Source organism: Podarcis melisellensis (genome assembly GCF_964234715.1).
Source record: "Podarcis melisellensis genome assembly, chromosome: 5".
Classification (NCBI taxonomy): Eukaryota; Metazoa; Chordata; class Lepidosauria; order Squamata; family Lacertidae; genus Podarcis; species Podarcis melisellensis.
Genome location: NC_138537.1, coordinates 27,783,681 through 27,802,831, shown reverse-complemented (window position 1 = coordinate 27,802,831; position 19,151 = coordinate 27,783,681). Strand labels below are relative to the sequence as shown.

The 19,151-nt window shown below is 42.8% G+C and overlaps 1 protein-coding gene across 1 annotated transcript in view; it reads right to left on the bottom strand.

Moving 5' to 3' along the window:
- GK5 (glycerol kinase 5) overlaps positions 1 to 19,151 on the bottom strand; it is a 32,238-nt gene that overhangs the window by 3,496 nt on the left and 9,591 nt on the right. The window contains exons 2-15 of the mRNA XM_081911118.1: positions 18,199 to 18,292; positions 16,273 to 16,348; positions 14,128 to 14,221; positions 11,791 to 11,922; positions 11,144 to 11,219; positions 9,392 to 9,453; positions 9,231 to 9,304; positions 9,021 to 9,081; positions 7,910 to 8,036; positions 6,484 to 6,588; positions 4,732 to 4,826; positions 4,348 to 4,451; positions 2,753 to 2,812; positions 1,903 to 2,036 (exon numbers count right to left, since the gene is read on the bottom strand). Coding sequence (XP_081767244.1) covers positions 1,903 to 2,036; positions 2,753 to 2,812; positions 4,348 to 4,451; positions 4,732 to 4,826; positions 6,484 to 6,588; positions 7,910 to 8,036; positions 9,021 to 9,081; positions 9,231 to 9,304; positions 9,392 to 9,453; positions 11,144 to 11,219; positions 11,791 to 11,922; positions 14,128 to 14,221; positions 16,273 to 16,348; positions 18,199 to 18,292 — 1,294 coding nt within the window. The remainder of the gene's footprint in view (positions 1 to 1,902; positions 2,037 to 2,752; positions 2,813 to 4,347; positions 4,452 to 4,731; positions 4,827 to 6,483; positions 6,589 to 7,909; positions 8,037 to 9,020; positions 9,082 to 9,230; positions 9,305 to 9,391; positions 9,454 to 11,143; positions 11,220 to 11,790; positions 11,923 to 14,127; positions 14,222 to 16,272; positions 16,349 to 18,198; positions 18,293 to 19,151) is intronic.

Genomic DNA, 19,151 nt, shown 5'->3' with positions numbered 1-19,151 from the left:
CAAGCTATACCTATTTATGGAAGGCCTTGGTTGACACACCAGCCAAAGATGAATCTAGGCATGCCTAGCCACCAAGGCCGCTTGGACCTGAAGTGACAATAATGGTTCAAGGAGCACCCCCAAACTATGCAGGTGCTCCTTCAAGGGAAACGCAACTCCATCAAGGACAGGGCTGTTCTGACAACCCCCGTACTCAGGAACCACATATTTACCTCTCTTTCATTTATTGGCACACATCCAGCCCATTATCACTTCCAGACATTGCTTTAGGACCAGCACAACCCCTTCTGGTACTGACAGAACAGAAAGATAAAGCTGGGTCGCACTAGCATACTGTTGGCAGTGTGCTACAGATCCTGGCTTCAAATAGATGTTGAATAGCACGGGTGACAAGCTTGAACCCTGAAGGCTCCTGCAAGATAATTCCCCCAGGGCTCAGCAGAAGTCATACTGTCCTCTGGAACCACCCTTGGAGATAGGACTGGAGCCCAAGCATTTTATTGGTGCCATAGTGTTTAACACCTAAAGGTCTTGAAAGAACCTAAGAAAGAACCTGCTGAATCAGGCCAGTGACCTATCTAGTCCTGTGATGCCTGTGGGGAAACCTGCAAGCAGGATCTGAGCACAAGAGCACTCTCCCTCCTGCGCTTTCCAGCAATTGGCATTGAGAAAGCATTACTGTGGAAAATAGCTATCATGGCCAGTAGTCATTGTGTCCTGCTTAACTGAATAGGAGACTTCTGTTCGTAGATTCTTCCCTCCACAATGTCCAGCTTTTCATGAAACCATAAAATATACCGCCCTCCTGCAACACTTCTCTCTCAAGATGAGGTCAAGATGACTGGGTGACTCTAACCCAAAACATAACTACATGGGGCTGCCCTTGAGACTGACCCAGAAACTCCAGCGGGTGCAGAATGCCGCAGTGAGACTCCTTACGGGGTCCTCGCTGTGGGATCACATTCACCCAGTGCTATACCAGCAGCACTGGCTCCCGGTGGAGTACAGAATCAGGTTTAAGGTGCTGGTTTTAACCTTTAAAGCCCCATAAGGCCTAGGACCCTCGTACCTACGGGACCGCCTTTCCTGGTATGTCCCACGAGGACCTTATGGTCTTCAAACAAAAACATCTTGGAGGTTCCGGGCCGCAGGGAGGTTAGGCTGGCCTCAACCAGAGCCAGGGCTTTTTCGGCTGTGGCTCCGATCTGGTGGAACGCTCTGTCACAAGAGACTAGGGCCCTGCAGCACTTGACATCTTTCCACAGGGCCTTCAAGACAGAGCTGTTCCACCAGGCCTTTGGCCAAGGCACAGTCTGACCTCCTCCTTTGGTAATCCTCACAGAACTCTGGCCCAATGGTTGCCATTAATTTGATTTTGAACTGATTTTAGAATGCTGCATTACTTTACTGTTGTTAGCTGCCCTGAGCCCAGCTTTGGCTGGGGAGGGCGGGATATAAATAAATTATTATTATTATTATTATTATTATTATTATTATTATTATTATTACTACTACTACTACTACTACTACTACTATTATTATTGCCTTATGCTATGAATGATATTGCTTTAAACTAACTTAATTTCTTTATGAAACAATACATCAGGTACACGTGTGTATCCCCATACTTAAATCTCACATGCCTGCATGTGATTTCTTTGATAAGCTCCCACTCCAGAGTGTCTGGTAAGAAAAGGTATTTTGCACAGTGGAATCTGCAGTGTTTAGTTGCTATCCAAATTAAGAGTATATTTATGCAGGTAGCAGCACAATAAGGAACATGAACTTCTGGGAATATTTAGAGGCAAAACTTTGCTGATGTTTGCAATCCGGAAATCAGTTATGATATGGAAAACATGGAGAAAGAGCAAGAGGAAAACAACTTTTCAGAATACTACATACCTACAGCAAGGCCAGCTAGAAAAGCTGCTCCAAGGCAAGACATATCTGTACTAACAGACTTGTTTATTGTTTTGTTAATCAGATCAGACGTCATCTGCATTATAAAATTATTTTTACTGACACCTCCATCAGCTCTGTGAGAGAGAGGGGGGGGCGGGGAGAAGGAAACAGGCATATTATTTTAATGCTTGGATTCTGGAAATTCTGTCTGATTTAGATTATATGCTGTTTATGTAGCCAGACCCCCCTCAGTCATGCCAAACCCTAACCCTTTGCTCTACAGAAGGAAACAGGAGCCTCAACCAATCAAATATTTTAAAGGCCGTAATTAGTTTTTAAAAAAAAAGTTTTCATGGACAACAATGGGAGATTTTTGTAAGTCTAAGTGCTGTACTGGATGAGGAATGGAGGCAATTGGGGAGAGAGAAATGGGAGAGGGAAATGAATGAACAGATGGTGAGTGTGTATTGTGAGGAAGAACATGGGATGGCTCTGTCCCTGCACATATTTGGAAGAGGCCCGGCCTGTTATGGAAGGAACATCACCTCTAGGAGGTTTCTCATGAAGAAATGTGGCCCTCAGACTGAAAAATATTCCCCATACAATTTTAGATCTTTTGCCCATGAAAAGGACCGTCAGACCGTCAGACGTTCTACACTTCTGTAATGTAAATCGGAAATCTACGATTTGCCAAAATGTTATGCAAAAGGTCACAAGGCTGCTCACTGTAGTGTTTTCAACAACATAAAGGAAGCTGGGAAGTTTTGCTCTCTATCTGGCATCTTAAATCAATGGATGGTTCCACATAAAAGAAAAATTCACATAGACATTTTTAGAGATAACAACATACCGAATGGTCGTAGGTGGGATGTCCATCTCTCTTGTGATGGTATCATAAAGCTGTTTGTTTCTTGCAAAAGAGATTCAAAAGAAATTAAAGCATTTATACAAAAGTAACATGAACTTCAGAAGCTCAGTATTCAGTTACAAGAAACCACAGTTCAAAACTAGTGAGATAATTCATAAGTTTTCATAATGGGCTTCAAGGGAGCTATTTTAAAATAACCTGGAGCTGTACAGCTCTTCATGTTTCCCATCTTTATTACATGAGAACATTTTAGGCTACCTTTCTCAAAGGCTAAAGTGGTGTAAATTAGACAGTAAAATGGCACATTCAACAAACCCACAAAGAGCAGAACAACATTATAGGCTTACTAAGAATCACCGGGCAAGCCACCAAATCAGGTTAAAAGTTTTGCATCGCTTGTGGAAACTAAACTGCGATGAGGAGCTCCTAACCCCAATGAGGAAAGCATTTCAAAGCCTCTGGGTAAGGAGGCACCAACCTTTTAGAGTCAGTAAGCATATCTGGAATTTTGAGAAAGTGATGTGGGTGGTGGTCACAAAAGGGCTGTTGCAGGGCATGATGTAGCACAAAATGGTTGCTGTGGGGTGTGTGGCTTCATGTCTGCCACATCTGGAATGTGGCATTCCCCCCACCTCCCCCCCCCAAAAAAAAGTGGGGACAAGGCACCTACATCAGCCAAATGCTGCACTCACTTGTGGAGAGAAATGCTCTGCATCTCTCTGCTGTTCAGAACAGAAGGGAGGGTGGGTACTCACTCCTAGCACCCACTGAAAGGATATTGACTGAGATGTTCTGTTGTAGGAGATAGCAGCAGGCGGAATGGCACCAGTGAGTGCCACACCAACAACCCCTCGTACAGAAGTAACGTCGCTAACACTGCCCAGCATTACTCTAGTCTACACAGAGCAGGGTATGATTTCCCAGTTACTACTGGTGTATGACCTCTATCCACTACAGAAGCAGAATGGAATAAGGTCACAACTGAGAATAATAATATTTGACAAGGCACACCAGTTACCGTAGGAGCAGAGAGCAAATACCTATTTTAATCTTCCGAGCAACCAAAACATTGAATCATTTACTTTTACATCAATGTTAAAACGTTAGCAAGAACAGTGGTAACTTTTGGTATTTGCCAGCCTTTAATTTTCTTTTCCATAGTGAAGGCAGCCTATAATTGACATTCTCCCTGCTCGGTTTGAATTTAAAGATTAGGCAGTGAAGTGGAAGGGACACTGTTTTCAGACAGGTTCTATCAGTTATATGACACTGGAAGGGGAAATACTGCACAAAGAATAACTGTCTGCTTTATATGGTTGAGAGGGGTTTTTCCCTGCCTTGGTTTGCAAGAGAGTGGGCTGCTTTGAACTGGAAGCATGTAAGTAGAGATCCACAACGTTTTGTGGAAACTGGAGTGTGGCCGACAGACCCTGGTATAATTTTTCTGTAACCATGTGAACTCTGTAGGAACCAGGCATGTCAGAACTCAGAGCAGCACAGAGTGATGGAATGTGTATAATCAAATAATAGCGCAAAAGCATGTGTTGGAGATTTAATGGGATATGCTGGCTTAGTACCTGAAAGCTATAGATTCCAACACAGCTCGAACAAGATGTTTTTTGGTGGTGGAAGATGTGATCCCCATAAAAGAAGTACATGCAAAAGGGTCATTCATTGGGATCTAAAATAAAAAGATATGAAAATAAGATATGCAGGAATTTGTTCTGATGGCAGATGACTAAGAATGGACTGAAATTATAAGGAAAAAAATAACTTACAAATGACAATAAAGAGGCAGCATAGTAAGAAGAAGGAAATTAAGAGCAATAAGCAGTGCAAGATAATTTTACAACCAATGAAAAGTGGAAACTATGAAGGCTGAATGAAATGCATTTCTTTTTTAGGATCACATATATTTTGGATGCCAACGTCACTTCAGCAAATCAATCAAGTCATTTTACCTGCAATCCACTAAAAGATGGAACAAAACAAACGCCTCCTGAATTTGCTAGACTCTGGGCTATTTTTGATGTCTCTTCAGGATTGGTAAAAAGACCTGTGAAAATACACACAATAGGAAGGTTAGTATTTCCCAAACTTTTGAAGTTTTCCCCTTTCGACTAAAATCAAAGGTTTACACACTTTGCATTAAAAAAAGAACAATATTTCTTGAGCACTCTTTACTACAATGGGTAGTAGTCCCTGCAACTGGCAGCTCAGTTAATATTATCTCTTGGTATCCTGCCACTGCTGGCTCCAGGTTTTGTGTGATCCTTGAGCCCACCACCTTCTTGCCACTCTCACCCCTACTAGCTTGCTTGCCTTCTCCCTCCATGCCCATTCCATAGATCATGCATGGGCAAACTCAGCCCTACAGATGTTTTGGGACTACAACTCCCATCATCCCTGACCACTGGTCCTGTTAGCTAGGGATGATGGGAGTCGCAGTCCAAAAACATCTGGAGGGCTGAATTTGCCTATGCCTGCCATAGCGCCTCTGGAGAGTTAATGCAAGTCAAGCAGAAGATGCTGTTCACACAGTTATCACTACTTGCATGCAGAGAGAGATGGCAGTGACAACAACAAGGAGAAGTAGCAGTGCATCAGCATCATGAGGATCTCGAGGGACTTCCTACTGGGTGGTGGGGAGTGGCTGGGCTATGGCAGATCCTCAGCCACACTGAGACTGACCATGTATCTTGTCCTCCCCTTTTGCTCACTTCCAGCATAATACTATTTAAGCTTATTCAGATGCAAGTCTTATTGGGCACTGTCAGCATCGCCCTTGAGCCAGTGCACCAACTGGACTCATGCACCTCAACCCCAACTGGGCCAGGCGAGCTGGGTAGCACTGCCAGAGACCACCTTTTTCTCAGGAACAGGTCACAGTGCTGTGGACTCACAGCTTAGAGCTGAGAGCACCGGATTCACTGTCTCAATAATACAGTCGTTGCGCAGCAGAGTTTTGCAGAGTCTTGCAGAGTATAAACCACTCGGAGAGCAGCTCTGTAGAATATCTTCCTTTTATTCTGTAACTACAACTATGATACAAAACTATATACAGAGCTGAATATTCTAAGCATAAATCAATGCTACACTGAGAGTCTGCAGCTGCTCTTAGCAGCAACCTTATCTCTAGACACAATCTCTAACATACTCTCTCTCTCCGATACACTGACTGACTGACTCTCTAACTCACACACACAGATGTGGTGCTGGGGCAGAATAAGTAGATAGCAGAACACGCCTCCTCCTCTCTGGAGAGTCAGCAGAGATCATCAGGAGATTCTTGGGTATGGGAGGGGTGAAATCTCCTCAGGCACATGATGCTCACTCTCTAGTAAACATATTTAGGACGGGGTGGAGAACCTCGGGCCCGGGTTCCAAAAGCAGTCCACTAGGTCTCTCAATCTGGCCTGCAAGATTCTCTCCAAGTCATGCCCCCTCTGGAGCCAACACCCCTTCCTGGCTCTGCTTTGCAGCCTCCTTGAGTGTTTCTTCTGCCTGGCAGGAGTGCCCCATTGAACTATAGTGATGCCTGTACAGAGCACTGAGAAAAGGTCAGTAAGTGAAAACCTGAAAATTCTTCAGCTCACTTAAAGAAATACACACTAAACCTCACCCCTACATTTGAAAACTAGAAACATAGTCCTAAGATTGTGCTTTGCACCCTACATTATTTCAGGCTCAAAGAGTTAATTCATGCTACTCACCTAAGCTTTGGGCCCATTTAATAGAATTCCCAGTATCAGAAGCATTTCCTTCAGTTAAGAAGATCACCTCTTTCCCAATCTTCCAACCAACCACTGGATACAAGCCTTAAAGTTGCAAGACATGAGTTTATTGTGCATCCTAACCACTATACCACATTCACTTTTCTAACATAAGCAGTGTTTTATTACATGTATACAATGCATAATATCAATCAGTCACAGGCCCTTGTTGACTTTGGAACTCTTGAAAGAACCCAATAACATACACAAGTAGTATCTGACATCCAAAATGCTATTCCAGGTATGACTAACAGTTTGTTCCTGGTGGAAGTGCCCACTTCTGGTTTTTTCCCCTCATTTTTCTCAACTGCCCACATATATATATTTCTCTCTTTTTTAAAAAAAAGAGGCATGCCAAAAGCCATCATCATGATTGTATCAAGGAACATTGTCTACAATCCCTAGAACTACTGTTAGAAGCCATCAGGTCTTAGAGCTAGTTACTAAAGTAGAAGCATATTTACTGATTTGTGAACTGCTTTGTAAAAAAGACTGAAAGTGGGACATAGTATGTTATTTTTGGAGCCAGAAGAGGGCTGCATTTGGCCCTTCCGCCTTCCTACTGTTGTCTAACACAGCCTAGCACCCAGCACAAAAAATATTATGGATGGTGGAAGTTTGCCTGACTGATCAATCTATATGAGTTTACCTTATGCTGTTTCTATTATTATTTTTCAATTGTTTAAACATTTTTATTGTAAGCCACCTGGTGAGGGCTTGCCCTAGAAGGCTGGGTAGGAATGAATGAATAAATCTGTGAAGCTCTATTCCAAATACTGGTAAGCATTATTAGTAGCAGATGCTCCTTGTAGCTTCTCTCACTAAGGGATAACGATTTGAACATGTGACAGATGTTGGCCACACTAAGGGAGTATCTTGAAAAACTATATATTTTCTTATTAACATCTATGGCTTCCATCCAGAAAGTAGCTTCCACCTCCTCCCCCGTTATTCAGAAGGGCTCACTGACCCTCCGGTGAGGTTTTTTGCAGGGTGGCTAGTGACTGACATGGATAGGAGGAGACAGGAATCCTTTCTTCCATGAACAGCCTCAAGTTAACCCATCTCAGGATTCAAGCCTTAGTTGCCTTAGAACCTCATTACAAAATAAAAGTAACATTCCATGCTGAAAATAACTGCGTCTAAAATTATTGTTTTTCCAGGCTTATGCAGGCAATATCTTTCCATTTTGGTTGGTGGGTCATCTCTAGTTTTTTGTTTTTGTTTTAATTATCTTTTTATATATAGTTGCTATTGTAAACCGGTTTGATTTTATTTTATTTTTTTTACAATATAGCAGTATATAAATATTTAAATAAAGTGTTTCTTGTCAGCCATTTTCAGAACACAAACATATAGGCTTTACCTTTCGTAGATACGTGAATTTTGCTTCCAGTGTTAACATCCCAAAACGTACCAGTCCCCATGGTGACCTTACTATCACCTCTTTCAAAACAACACTCTCCAAACATGGCTGCTTGTTGGTCTGCCACCTTCAGTACAAAAAAACAAAACAAAACAAACCAGGCTGTCAATGTAATTATCTTTCTGTGTTAGTGTATGCACTTTCCTTTTTTGTAAGGAAGGAAAAGAAAAGTAACAGGAATAGAAGTAGGAATAGGAATGGAAATTGGAACAGAAACCTAGGAAGCTGCCTAATGTCAAGGCAAAGCCTTGCTTCATCTAGTTCAATATTGTCTACACTGACTGACAGTGGCTCAAACCACATGTGGCATTGGAATTGCATACTATTTTGGGTTCATTATCCAGCTAAAATTTTAAACAGGCGAAATGTTGCCACATTTATGTCCAATACTTCAGTAAGACCAGAGTCAGCGTCAGCAATCAGCATACTAGGAAAACTGCCTGGACCTTACTACAAATCTTTGCCCTGGATCCCTTTAAATTTGTTTTCTTGCCTGGCACTCTAAGCCAGGTGGCAGGATCTAGCCAGCTTTTCAATTTCCCAGAATGCCCCTAATAGTGTTGAATAGAACCCATTAGGTTGAAGGGATATGAAGGTTCCCTCAACCGTGTTATATTAGAATTTAGTTCACTCTAACAAAGAGAAAGCTTCAAAAGGCAAATGCATGGCTACTGAAAAAGCATGTCCTCTGTTTTGTAGGAGAAAGAGAAGGTAAACACAGAAGACAATAATTGACATAGAAGGAAGTTGCTGATTTTAAGATTCGTCACATACAATACTGAACAATTTCTTGAACTGAATTTGTTTATCAGATAACAAAGTACTGCACAGAACTGGCATGACACACTCCAAGGTACTGGCACCCATTTTAAGAACTTTAAAATAGGCAATTTCAGCCAGACGTAGCAGAAACAGCACAGACTGGCCTGCACTTTGAAAGTTCTCTCTGGAGACTTCTACTAGGACTAATATACCGGTACTTGACATAGTACCCAACTGGATCTAAACATATTTCTAAGGGGACAGGAAAGAAAGGGTTTTTTTTACTTACCAAAGCTGCTACTGCAATAGGCGCTCCAAATATCTCAGCATCAACTGTTCCAAATTTATGACTTAAAATAAAAATAAGACATTAAAGGTTATTGCCCTCATATCAAAACTATAGTGAACAAAAAATAAATATTCTAGAAGTGTGAAAAGTGTGCCACTTCTATACTAAATCAGAGAGAGATAGACTTATTTATTAGACCTTAGGACTAACCTTGTGTCCTCCACTGGGGGGAAAATTGATATTGGAATGGAAAGAAACTTGCTAATGAACGCACTCCACTGCAGCTGAAATCACATGCATATGAAAAAGGGGGAGTTAAAAGCAATACAGAGAAAACATTGAAGCAGCTTTGCAGAGAGAATTAGGCATACCTTGAAGGGATCAAACATTGCTGTTGTACTGGCATTTGAGTAATCTGTAGCATACACCGCACCTGGGGATTAAAAGGAACCAATACTAGTGAATGCTCAAAAACACAAAAAGAAGATTACAGTGAAGACGTGGGAACTTAATGTTGGAGGTCTGAGTCCTGCTCAGCACGTCACTTGAAAAGCACAAACACATTATTGCAGACAAGCATTTGTTTACGGTCGTCTTCTTCTAAGAGGATATCCTTTTCAATTTCTCTCTGATACAAAACCGGACAGTTCATTGAAAGTAACGTACTACTAGCACTACCACCATTTGTGTTAAGTTGTGGGTGAACATATCAGACGACACAGCGATTCTTCAAACAGCTCTTGTTTATTCACAGGCCAGGACAGAACTGAACTGAAGAGTTCAGTCAGCCTGCTTATATAGAGCTCCAGTACAATGTAACTGTAACAGTTTTCTAAAACTATCCAATCACTGAACGTCACTTTTGATCCCTTATTTGCATCACTATCTACAGTATCCCCCTGCTGGCCCAGGGTGAGAACTTCAGTACATAACAATTTGTTTACCCCACCTCTGGCCGTAGCAGCAGTAGCAGCTCCCCACATGCACAACACAGCTGAGGAGAAAGTGAGGCTGCAGCATTTGGAGGTTGGAGGGGAGGAAAGGCACAGGAGAAGAAATGGATGGAGAAAGCAGCTAATGTAAATGTGTGGGAAGGAGAACAAAGAATGGGAAGGAGAGAGAGAGAGACAAAAGTGGTGGTTGGGCTGAGGGTACCCAGGGGTGATGCTGCACCTTCAGACCCCTGCCCTACACACAAAAAAACCTGTCCTCTCTTCTTCCCACCTGCTAAACCAGGAAACCACTCCTGCCTAAGGGAACAGCTGCCTCCTCCATCTCACAATAACAAACGGCAGGACTGTAATTGGGAGAGCTTAGGGGATGCACGTCCATGCAGAGAGAAGAGACAAGTTATTTGAGTAAAGGAGACTGGGAGATCAATGAATTGGGGCAGGGACATGTTGAAAGAAATTAGAAGGAGAGGAGTACCTCACCTGAACATTTCTCCACTGCCTAGTTCCAGTAACGAAGGTGACAAGGTTGAGAGAAACATGTTAGGGATATGGATTATGGAGGTCAAGATGTGACCCCCCCCTTTACATGTAAGCACAGCAGATGGGATTAAACAAACATATCTGCTGCCATCATTTCTAGTTCGGACCTTATTTAGAAGCACAATATAGGTCTGGAGGAAGTAATTATGTTTCCACAGAGGAGCAGGACAGTGGAAGAAACAAGATTCAGTAAGGCAAACTTTCAGAAAAGGAAAATTCAGGAAAACTGAGGGATGAGGCAGCAAAGATAATGTGATATTAAAGAATTTAAGCTTTCCACAGGGCAGAATTAGAGCTGCCTCAGCAGAGGAATCTTTCCATTGTTCCTTTCCAGAGTGTACATATATTGGTTTCGATCCAAATGTTGCATAAGTGGAAGGCTGCTGCTTGTGTAAAATATATTTCTTGTCCCCTCATCCTAGACACCTCCTGAAAAGCTTCTCCAAAGGGACGGAGCATCCTCTTAAACAGCATGGGTTATGTCACAGATGGGTTGCAATAGGAAGGGAATTCATTCAGTATCTGGCAGAGAAATCGTGTATGAGCAGAATCCATTCGCACAACCTTTGGATCCAACTACTTCTCTGCAAGAAGCCATGTGCTTTCTATCTGTTTAATCATCCTTCTCACCTTTGGTCAGTTTATATAGTAGCCACGTGTCAATGGTTCCAAAACAGCAATTGTCATCTTTACTTGCTTGTTCTACCTGAAAGCAAACACACACCAACCGTGTTTTATTTCAAGATGGCAAGTATAACACACTTCAGCGTTAAGTTAAAATAAAATATAATAAAATCAAAATTGAGCTAAGTAACATTATGTTATTTAGTGTTAGGCAAACCAAAGGAACAAGTTTCCCAACTATCCCCTTTAGAAGGTTGTGGATTATCTATCAAACCAGTTTACTGCTTAGAAGTCTTTTCTGGGTATTCTTTCTTTCTTTCTTTCTTTCTTTCTTTCTTTCTTTCTTTCTTTCTTTCTTTCTTTCTTTCTTTCTTAAAAAACAACAAGCAGCTGCAATTGCCTCCCAGGTCCTAGATCCAACACTCTAATTGCTACACTAATAATAAACCACCTGAGGTGCTTTGGTGGAAAGGTGGTATATAAATGGGCGTTAAATAAATAAATAAAAACAAGCAGTTGACATTTTCTAATGAAATTTAGCATGTAACAAACAGTACACTATTATGATTACCATCCTGAAAGAGGTTCCTCTGCCGGAATAAAGAGCCAGCCCGTACAAAGCTCATTACAGAGAATACTAAGACAAGGCTTACCTCCTGTAGATGTTGTAAAATCCAAGCCAGTCTTAAAGAGACATGCTGTGTTGTGAACGTTTGGCAACTCGCTAACAGAAAGCGATCACTCCGAGTGAAAAAGTGAAAGAAGGAACAAACAGCATGCAATGCCTGTTCGAAGAAAGAAAGAAAGAAAGAAAGAAAGAAAGAAAGAAAGAAAGAAAGAAAGAAAGAAAGAAAGAAAGAAAGATTGGATAAATAATTGGTATTCTCTCCTATAGGGCTTCTATCAAAACTTCATTTGGGAGGGTTTGGGTGAAATTACACACAATCTATGAACAGAGCAATTCAAGTGAAGATAATGTATATATAGAAGCAGGGCCTCCCCCCCCCCCACCCAGAACTTACTCAGGCACCTCTCAGGTGGGCACCATTGCCATTATAAGAGAACAAGAGAAGCATTCATGGAGAGTTCCAGCATGTCTTTTTGAAAAATAGCACTGATAAGATTTTTATATATGAAAGAGTGAGGGGACAACTTTCAAAGAAACTGCTGGGAGGTTATTGGAACTAGTCCAATATTCTGTACCATGCAAGTCCCAATGAAGTTAGCCTGTTCAGTAATTGGTTGGACTAGCAATCCCATACTGCTTAATGAGAAGCCAACTTGGTTGGCCAGTTCCCAGGTGAAGGGTAGGACCTCTGGCAGCCATTTTGAGAGGTGGTCTATACATGTTGGAGAATGAGAAGTCTATACATGGGGTAGAACTACCTGCTCCACTGCAGGTGGGGAATTGCATGTTTCAAAGTACCCTTGTTTAAAAAAAAAAATCTTCATGTAAACAAAAATCTAATACCAGCTTTGCTGGTTTTTCCTTTGCATGAAGATTTTCTTTTTTTAAAAAATAGGGCAGCAACCTGAATTTTGAAGTGTCACAAATCATTCTTCCGCCTTGGCACTCTACAGTTTCATACCGCTACACATGCAACCAAGCCCGAGTCTGAATGGAACAGCTGAGTAATTTAACCCAAGGGTAGAAAACGTGGTGCTGTCCTGATGTTGCTGGATTTTTATATATGAAAGAGTGAGGAGACAACTTTCAAAGAAACTGCTGGGAGGTTATTGGAACTAGTCCAATCAGCGGCGTAGCGTGGGTTGTCAGCACCCGGGGCAAGGCAAGTAATTTGCGCCCCCTAACCCGGGGCAAGGCAAGTAATTTGCGCCCCCTAACCCCTAACCTGCCGCCGCTGCCAGCTTCTTCTTGCTGCTGCCTGGGCTGGGGTATTTACGGTAAGGTAGCGGCGGCGGGTCCGTGTCAGGTGATCTGAGGCGAGTTGCCGCTGGCGCTGCCGCCCAAACAACGCCGCTTGCCCGGAGGAGGGCGGAGAGGCGAGGAAAATGCAACATGGCCCAGCAGCTGCAGCAGCGGCGGCGGCGGCGGCGGGGCTGTGAGGAGGGGCTGCCTGGCGCGCCCTCCACGGCCCTGGTGCGCGGGGACCGCGGCGAGCGCTGAGAGCCGCTGCTTGCCAGACGCCTTCAGCCCGGATGCGCACACAGCTCGTCGGTTCCGCGAGACATGGGGCTCTGCTACAGCCTGCGCCCGAGGCTCTTCGGCGACTCCGGAGGCGGCGAGCGCCCTCCCCCAGATGTTGCGCCCTGTGCGGACGGCCCCTCCTGCACCCCCCACGCTACGCCACTGAGTACAATATTCTGTACCATGTGAGTCCCAATTTCCACTAGTCCTGGCTAACACAGCCAATAATTGGGGAGGATGCAGCCAGGAACTACTGGAGGGCACCACTTTGGTCATCTTCAATTTAATCCCCTTCTTTTCAGAGCTGAGAACATATCTGTGCATCTCATGAAGACCAGACTATCAACATCGTCATGCAGGCAAAAGTAACTAAGTCTTGCTTTATAGAATCTGTATAGTTTGAAACCTGGCCCCCAAAGCCAAAATACATGGCACAGAAGGCAAACTGGTGAATAATCGCTGAATGCAACTCCTTGATAGGTGGGAGAGAAGAGATGATTAGCTCCTTCAAGCTGTTATTTGCTCCATATGTAGGGGTTGAGGAATAGAGGGGCTTTCAATTTCAATAAGAAGAAACCCCCATCCCACTTCTTCCCTGGTCAAAGTAGTGCCTCACCTCACCTTGATCAGGCACAGGCAAACTTGGCCCTCCAGATGTTTTGGGACTACAATTCCCATCATCCCTGACCACTGGTCTTGCTAGCTAGGGATCATGGGAGTTGTAGTCCCAAAACATCTGAAGGGCCGAGTTTGCCTATGCCTGCTCTTGGTGCTTTGAAGTCAGGGTACACCTTCATACCTACTTCTCTGTATTTTAGTAAAGGTATCAATGCTACCTCACCTTCATTGTAAGAGATCTGTTCCAGGACTTTACAAGTTCAGCAGCTCTCAAATCTTGCCAGCTTATGAAGTTATGAAAAGGTTTTCCTGTCTTCCTGAAAAAGGCAGAAGAGATCACCAACTTTATGAAAAGTACTCAATGCACAAAGCGGAAGCTAGACCAGTCCAATTATCCCCATACTACTGATTCCAGATTGGGCCAATGTGATGGTGGCAAAAGAGCTGATGCAGATATAACAGTTTACCTGAAGGCCAGACAGGTAGTTCATAGCTGGGCAATGACTAGGCATGGTGGTGAATGGCGCTTACTAAATTTTGCTCACTCTTGGCTCATTTCCAGAAGGAGAAACATAAGCATGTTGCAAAACAGCAATAAATAACTTCAAACTGCAAGTGGGAGATGGCATGCTTGAATGCAGAAACTCTTTGGTTCATGACCAGGGCTACTGTTCCACTAGTCAACAAAGTTCACTTGTGCAATGGAACTTTTCCCTACAGCCCACTGTGCACCATCAAAATCCACTCTGGTATACAATTTGAGGGTGCACATTTTGGGAGAGGAGGGAGAGGGGTATGTGTGCAACACCGCTAATTCACCTGAAATCAAAATGGCTCTATGACCTAAGAGGTAACATTATTTAACCCCACCTGGTTTTAGTAGCACAATCCTAAATTCAATATTTTCTATACATTCATTTATTATTACAGTGGTACCTCGGGTTACATACACTTCAGGTTATATACGCTTCAGGTTACAGACTCCGCTAACCCATAAATAGTACCTCGGGTTAAGAACTTTGCTTCAGAAAGAGAACAGAAATTGTGCTCCGGTGGCACGGCAGCAGCAGGAGGCCCCATTAGCTAAAGTGGTGCTTCAGGTTAAGAAAAGTTTCAGATTAAGAACGGACCTCCGGAACAAATTAAGTACTTAACCTGAGGTACCACTGTATATTTTTAAATTCATTATATTTGTACACTGTCCTTCAGCCGTAGATCTCAGGACAGTTCACAACATAAAAACACAGGTTTAAACACAAAACACGTAATAAAATACCTAATAAAAACAGGAACGAAAAAGCACAAACAAACCCCTCTCCCCCCATAAATCTCATTTTTTTTTAAAAAAAATGAGCTTTAATGCTGTATGCTGTGCTGCGCTTGCATGCATAGAGAATAAGAAATTTAAGCTACTTATTTGATCACAGAGAATCAGATGCTTTATTTGCTCTAAAGAAATTTAACCTCTTTTCAAAACCATAAAAGTCAGCTTAATTTTTAAAGTCTCTGAAGCAATGCACACTATGTTCCTGGAACATAATCAGACTTCTGCAAGATTTACTCACTTTACAGTTTAAAAGACTGAATACACCTATTGCTATACCCCTTCTGACAGTTATAACCCACACATAAAGTTGGACTGAGCAGTGTTACCATACTCAAACTGTATGGGTAGTAAGAAGAAGTTGGGAACACAGAACAGAAGTCCCTGCCCTTTTTTCCTCCTTATTTATGTATTCCAAGCAAAAAAAAGCCTATCTGGTGAAACATCTTGAGGGCGGTTGATGTCACATTTTAAGAGCAATGAGGAAGCAGTACTGTACTTTGCTCCCATCAGTTCCCATCAGGCAGAAGTTCTACAGAGCCCAGCAAGTGAGAGACTGTGTAGAATACAGCAAAGATGTCCTAATAGTCACCTTTAGGTTGGCTAAGGTGCTTTCTCTCAACCACAACATTCCAAGGCTACCTGCTCTTGTTTTTTTTGAGGAGGAGGAACCTACAATTTGCCACCTTCTGTATCTGCATATTAAGTGGCAAATTAGACAGCATATTTAGAAACAGTTCATGTCTTTAAGGGATTGACTGACAGAATAATGTCAGACCATCACTGTAGGTGATGGTCAACCTTTTAAAACTGCCTTTTGAAATAAATGTCATCCGAAAATGAAAGGGCGGGTAAGGACTCCTTGCTTCTCAACCCTGCAGGAACATTTGATGCAAAGAGAGATAGACACATACATACACACACTTAGGAGCAGCTACTTCTGCTTCACAGCATAACTACAGCCACATCTAAAAACAAACACATTTGCAAGCTTGTCTTTGAGGGTTACAAACATCTCTTATAACCAGCATGCTCTCTACATACTTGTTCCACGTAATGAAAGTTCCTCGCTGTGTTGAGAGTCCAAGGGCAGAAATTTGATTCATTTTCACTCCAGCAGCTAAAAGAAAAATTTGAACACTGAGCAGTGAACTTTATGAAACAACTGCTGTAACGTAGCCTTAGTATCAGAAGCTATTCACCCATACTCATTCATAAAGAATTTCATTCCACTTTATTCAGCAACTTAACAAAAGCCAGCTGTTCATTCAGCTGAACAATATGGCCACTGAAACAGTCTTGGACATGTGATTCAAAGAACACACAGAGTGTTGGGGAGAGTCATGTGCAAAACTTCAAAAAATAAATAAAAATGTTTGCTTCTTTGGCAGTAGGAAGAGATACTGTGCACACACAGCTTTGAATTTTAGTAGCATGGACCTGTAGCAGAATGTCCTAACAAAGTTATATGAGCATTAGAGAACACAGATATTTATATTTGTAAGTAAGGGATCAGGAAGGCTGTGCAAAACCATAGCTTCCAGAAAAGCAGAATAAGATTTCATCGCATTAAATGTTCTTCAGCCTTGAGCAGTAAAAGTTGCTTAGTTTTGGCAAGTCTCAAGGGAGAGCGTGTTCCTTTACTAAAAGCGATGAATATGTCTCCCTCTGAACTCAATTTATAGGGCTCAGACAACTTCCCCATGTGGCTGGTGACCACCACCTCATCACCCACACATTCAGAATACATGCAAAGAGGCCAATGTAGATGTGCAGAGATACTTCCCATGAGGGGGGACTCTGATTGGGCCAGGATCCTCCCCTTACTTGGAAGTCCCTCTTCATGTGGTCCTAAAATGGAGATGATGAGTTGTGCAATCACCAAGTGGTGGGAGTCAATTAGGGCCTTATTGGCAGTGGCGCCCTCTGTATGGAATGTCCTCCCATCAGATATCAAGGAGACAAAGAACTACACAACTTTTAGAATACATCTGTATCAGGTAGTTTTTAATGCTTGACATTTTATTATGTTTTTATATGCACTGGAAGCTGCCAGATGGGTGGGGCATGCATTAATAATAGTAGTAGTAGTAGTAGTAGTAGTAATAATAATAATAATAATAATAATAATAATAATAATAATTTCTAGTAGTTCCTCCAGGTGGTGATCCCAGAATTTTTGTTGAGATACTCTAATATGTGGTCCAAATTAACTGGCATGCATCACAAGGTAACAATGTGGGGTATAAAGATAAAGGTAAAGGGACCCCTGACCATTAGGTCTAGTCATGGCCGACTCTGGGGTTGCGGAGCTCATCTCGCTTTACTGGCCGAGGGAGCCGGCGTACAGCTTCCAGGTCATGTGGCCAGCATGACTGAGCCACTTCTGGCGAACCAGAGCAGCACACAGAAACGCCGTTTACCTTCCCGCTGGAGCGGTACCTATTTATCTACTTGCACTTTGACATGCTTTTGAACTGCTAGGTTGGCAGGAGCAGGGACCGAGCAATGGGAGCTCACCCCGTCACGGGGATTCGAACCGCCGACCTTCTGATGGGCAAGCCCTAGGCTCTGTGGTTTAACCCACAGCGCCACCCGTGTCCCTCATGTGGGCTATACAAGCACATTAAATGGGTTTCAATGTTATATCCCATCTTAATGTTAATATAGGATGAGTGTTCTTTCGGTAAACCTGGCCATGAGCCATTTTGGGTTTTAAAAGGTTAAACCCTGTACTTTGGGTCTGGAATGCAGACAAAGCACAAGCATCAGCAGACTTCCAAGTAAATACTGTTGTGGCCCAATTCTGGAGCCATGGCAACTTCCAGGCCATTGACAGAGTCACATATGACACCCTGCAATAGTCTAAGCAGGAGGTTACCAGAGCGAGGGTACTTGTAGCCAAGCTATCTCCATCCACATAAGGTCACAGGTTTTGGAAGAGCAGCTAATGTTGAGTTTCATGGTTACCTTGAACTGCCTCTTTAACCACACCAACAAATTGTGTCCACAGTCTTTCAGGATCCAGTTCAACCCAACCTGGCCGAGGCTGAACAACTTCCACCTATTAACAAAAAACATAATTACCAAGCAATCAGACCCAAAGCCACGAATGTTAGTGGTCTTGAGGAACTTACACTATGGGAAAGGCCATATAGGTGCAGGGGTACATTGAGATAATCTGGCCCCAAACCATTTATGGCCTAAAAAGTTAATAGCACTTTGAATTAGGCTCCAAAATGTATTGATTGCCATTGAAAATGGCACAAAAGTGATGCAACACATTTAGACCTTCTGGAGCTCATTAGTATCCTGATCGCTGTATTTCGCACTAGCTGGTGTTTCCGAGTTGTCTTCAGAGACAACACAGAAAGCACAGTGTTGTAGTTTGCTTTGGAGGTAACCAGACCATGAATGACCAAGCCAAGGCCATGCCAATCTGGACAGGGCAGCAGCTACCCTACCAGCCTGAGGTGGTAGAATTAATTCTGGGCTACTGCAGGCAGCTATCAGTGCCTTGGTAGACAGCAATGGATTCAAGAGCACTCCCAAGCGCCATACCTAGTCCTTGTGTAACCCCACCTAAGACCAGTGTAATAATAATAATAATAATAATAATAATAATAATAATAATAATAATTTAATAATTTATTATTTCTACCCAGCCACTCTGGGCAGCTTTCAACAGAACATTAAAAACAGAATAAAACATCAAACATTAAAAAACTTCCCTATACAGGGCTGCCTTCAGATGTCTTCTAAAAGTCAGATAGTTGTTTATTTCCTTGACATCTGACAGGAGGGCGTTCCACAGGGCGGGCGCCACTACCGAGAAGGCCCTCTGCCTGAGAAGTAACTTGGCTTCTCACAGTGAGGGGACCACTAGAAGGCTCTCGGCGCTGGACCTCAGCGTCCGGGCTGAA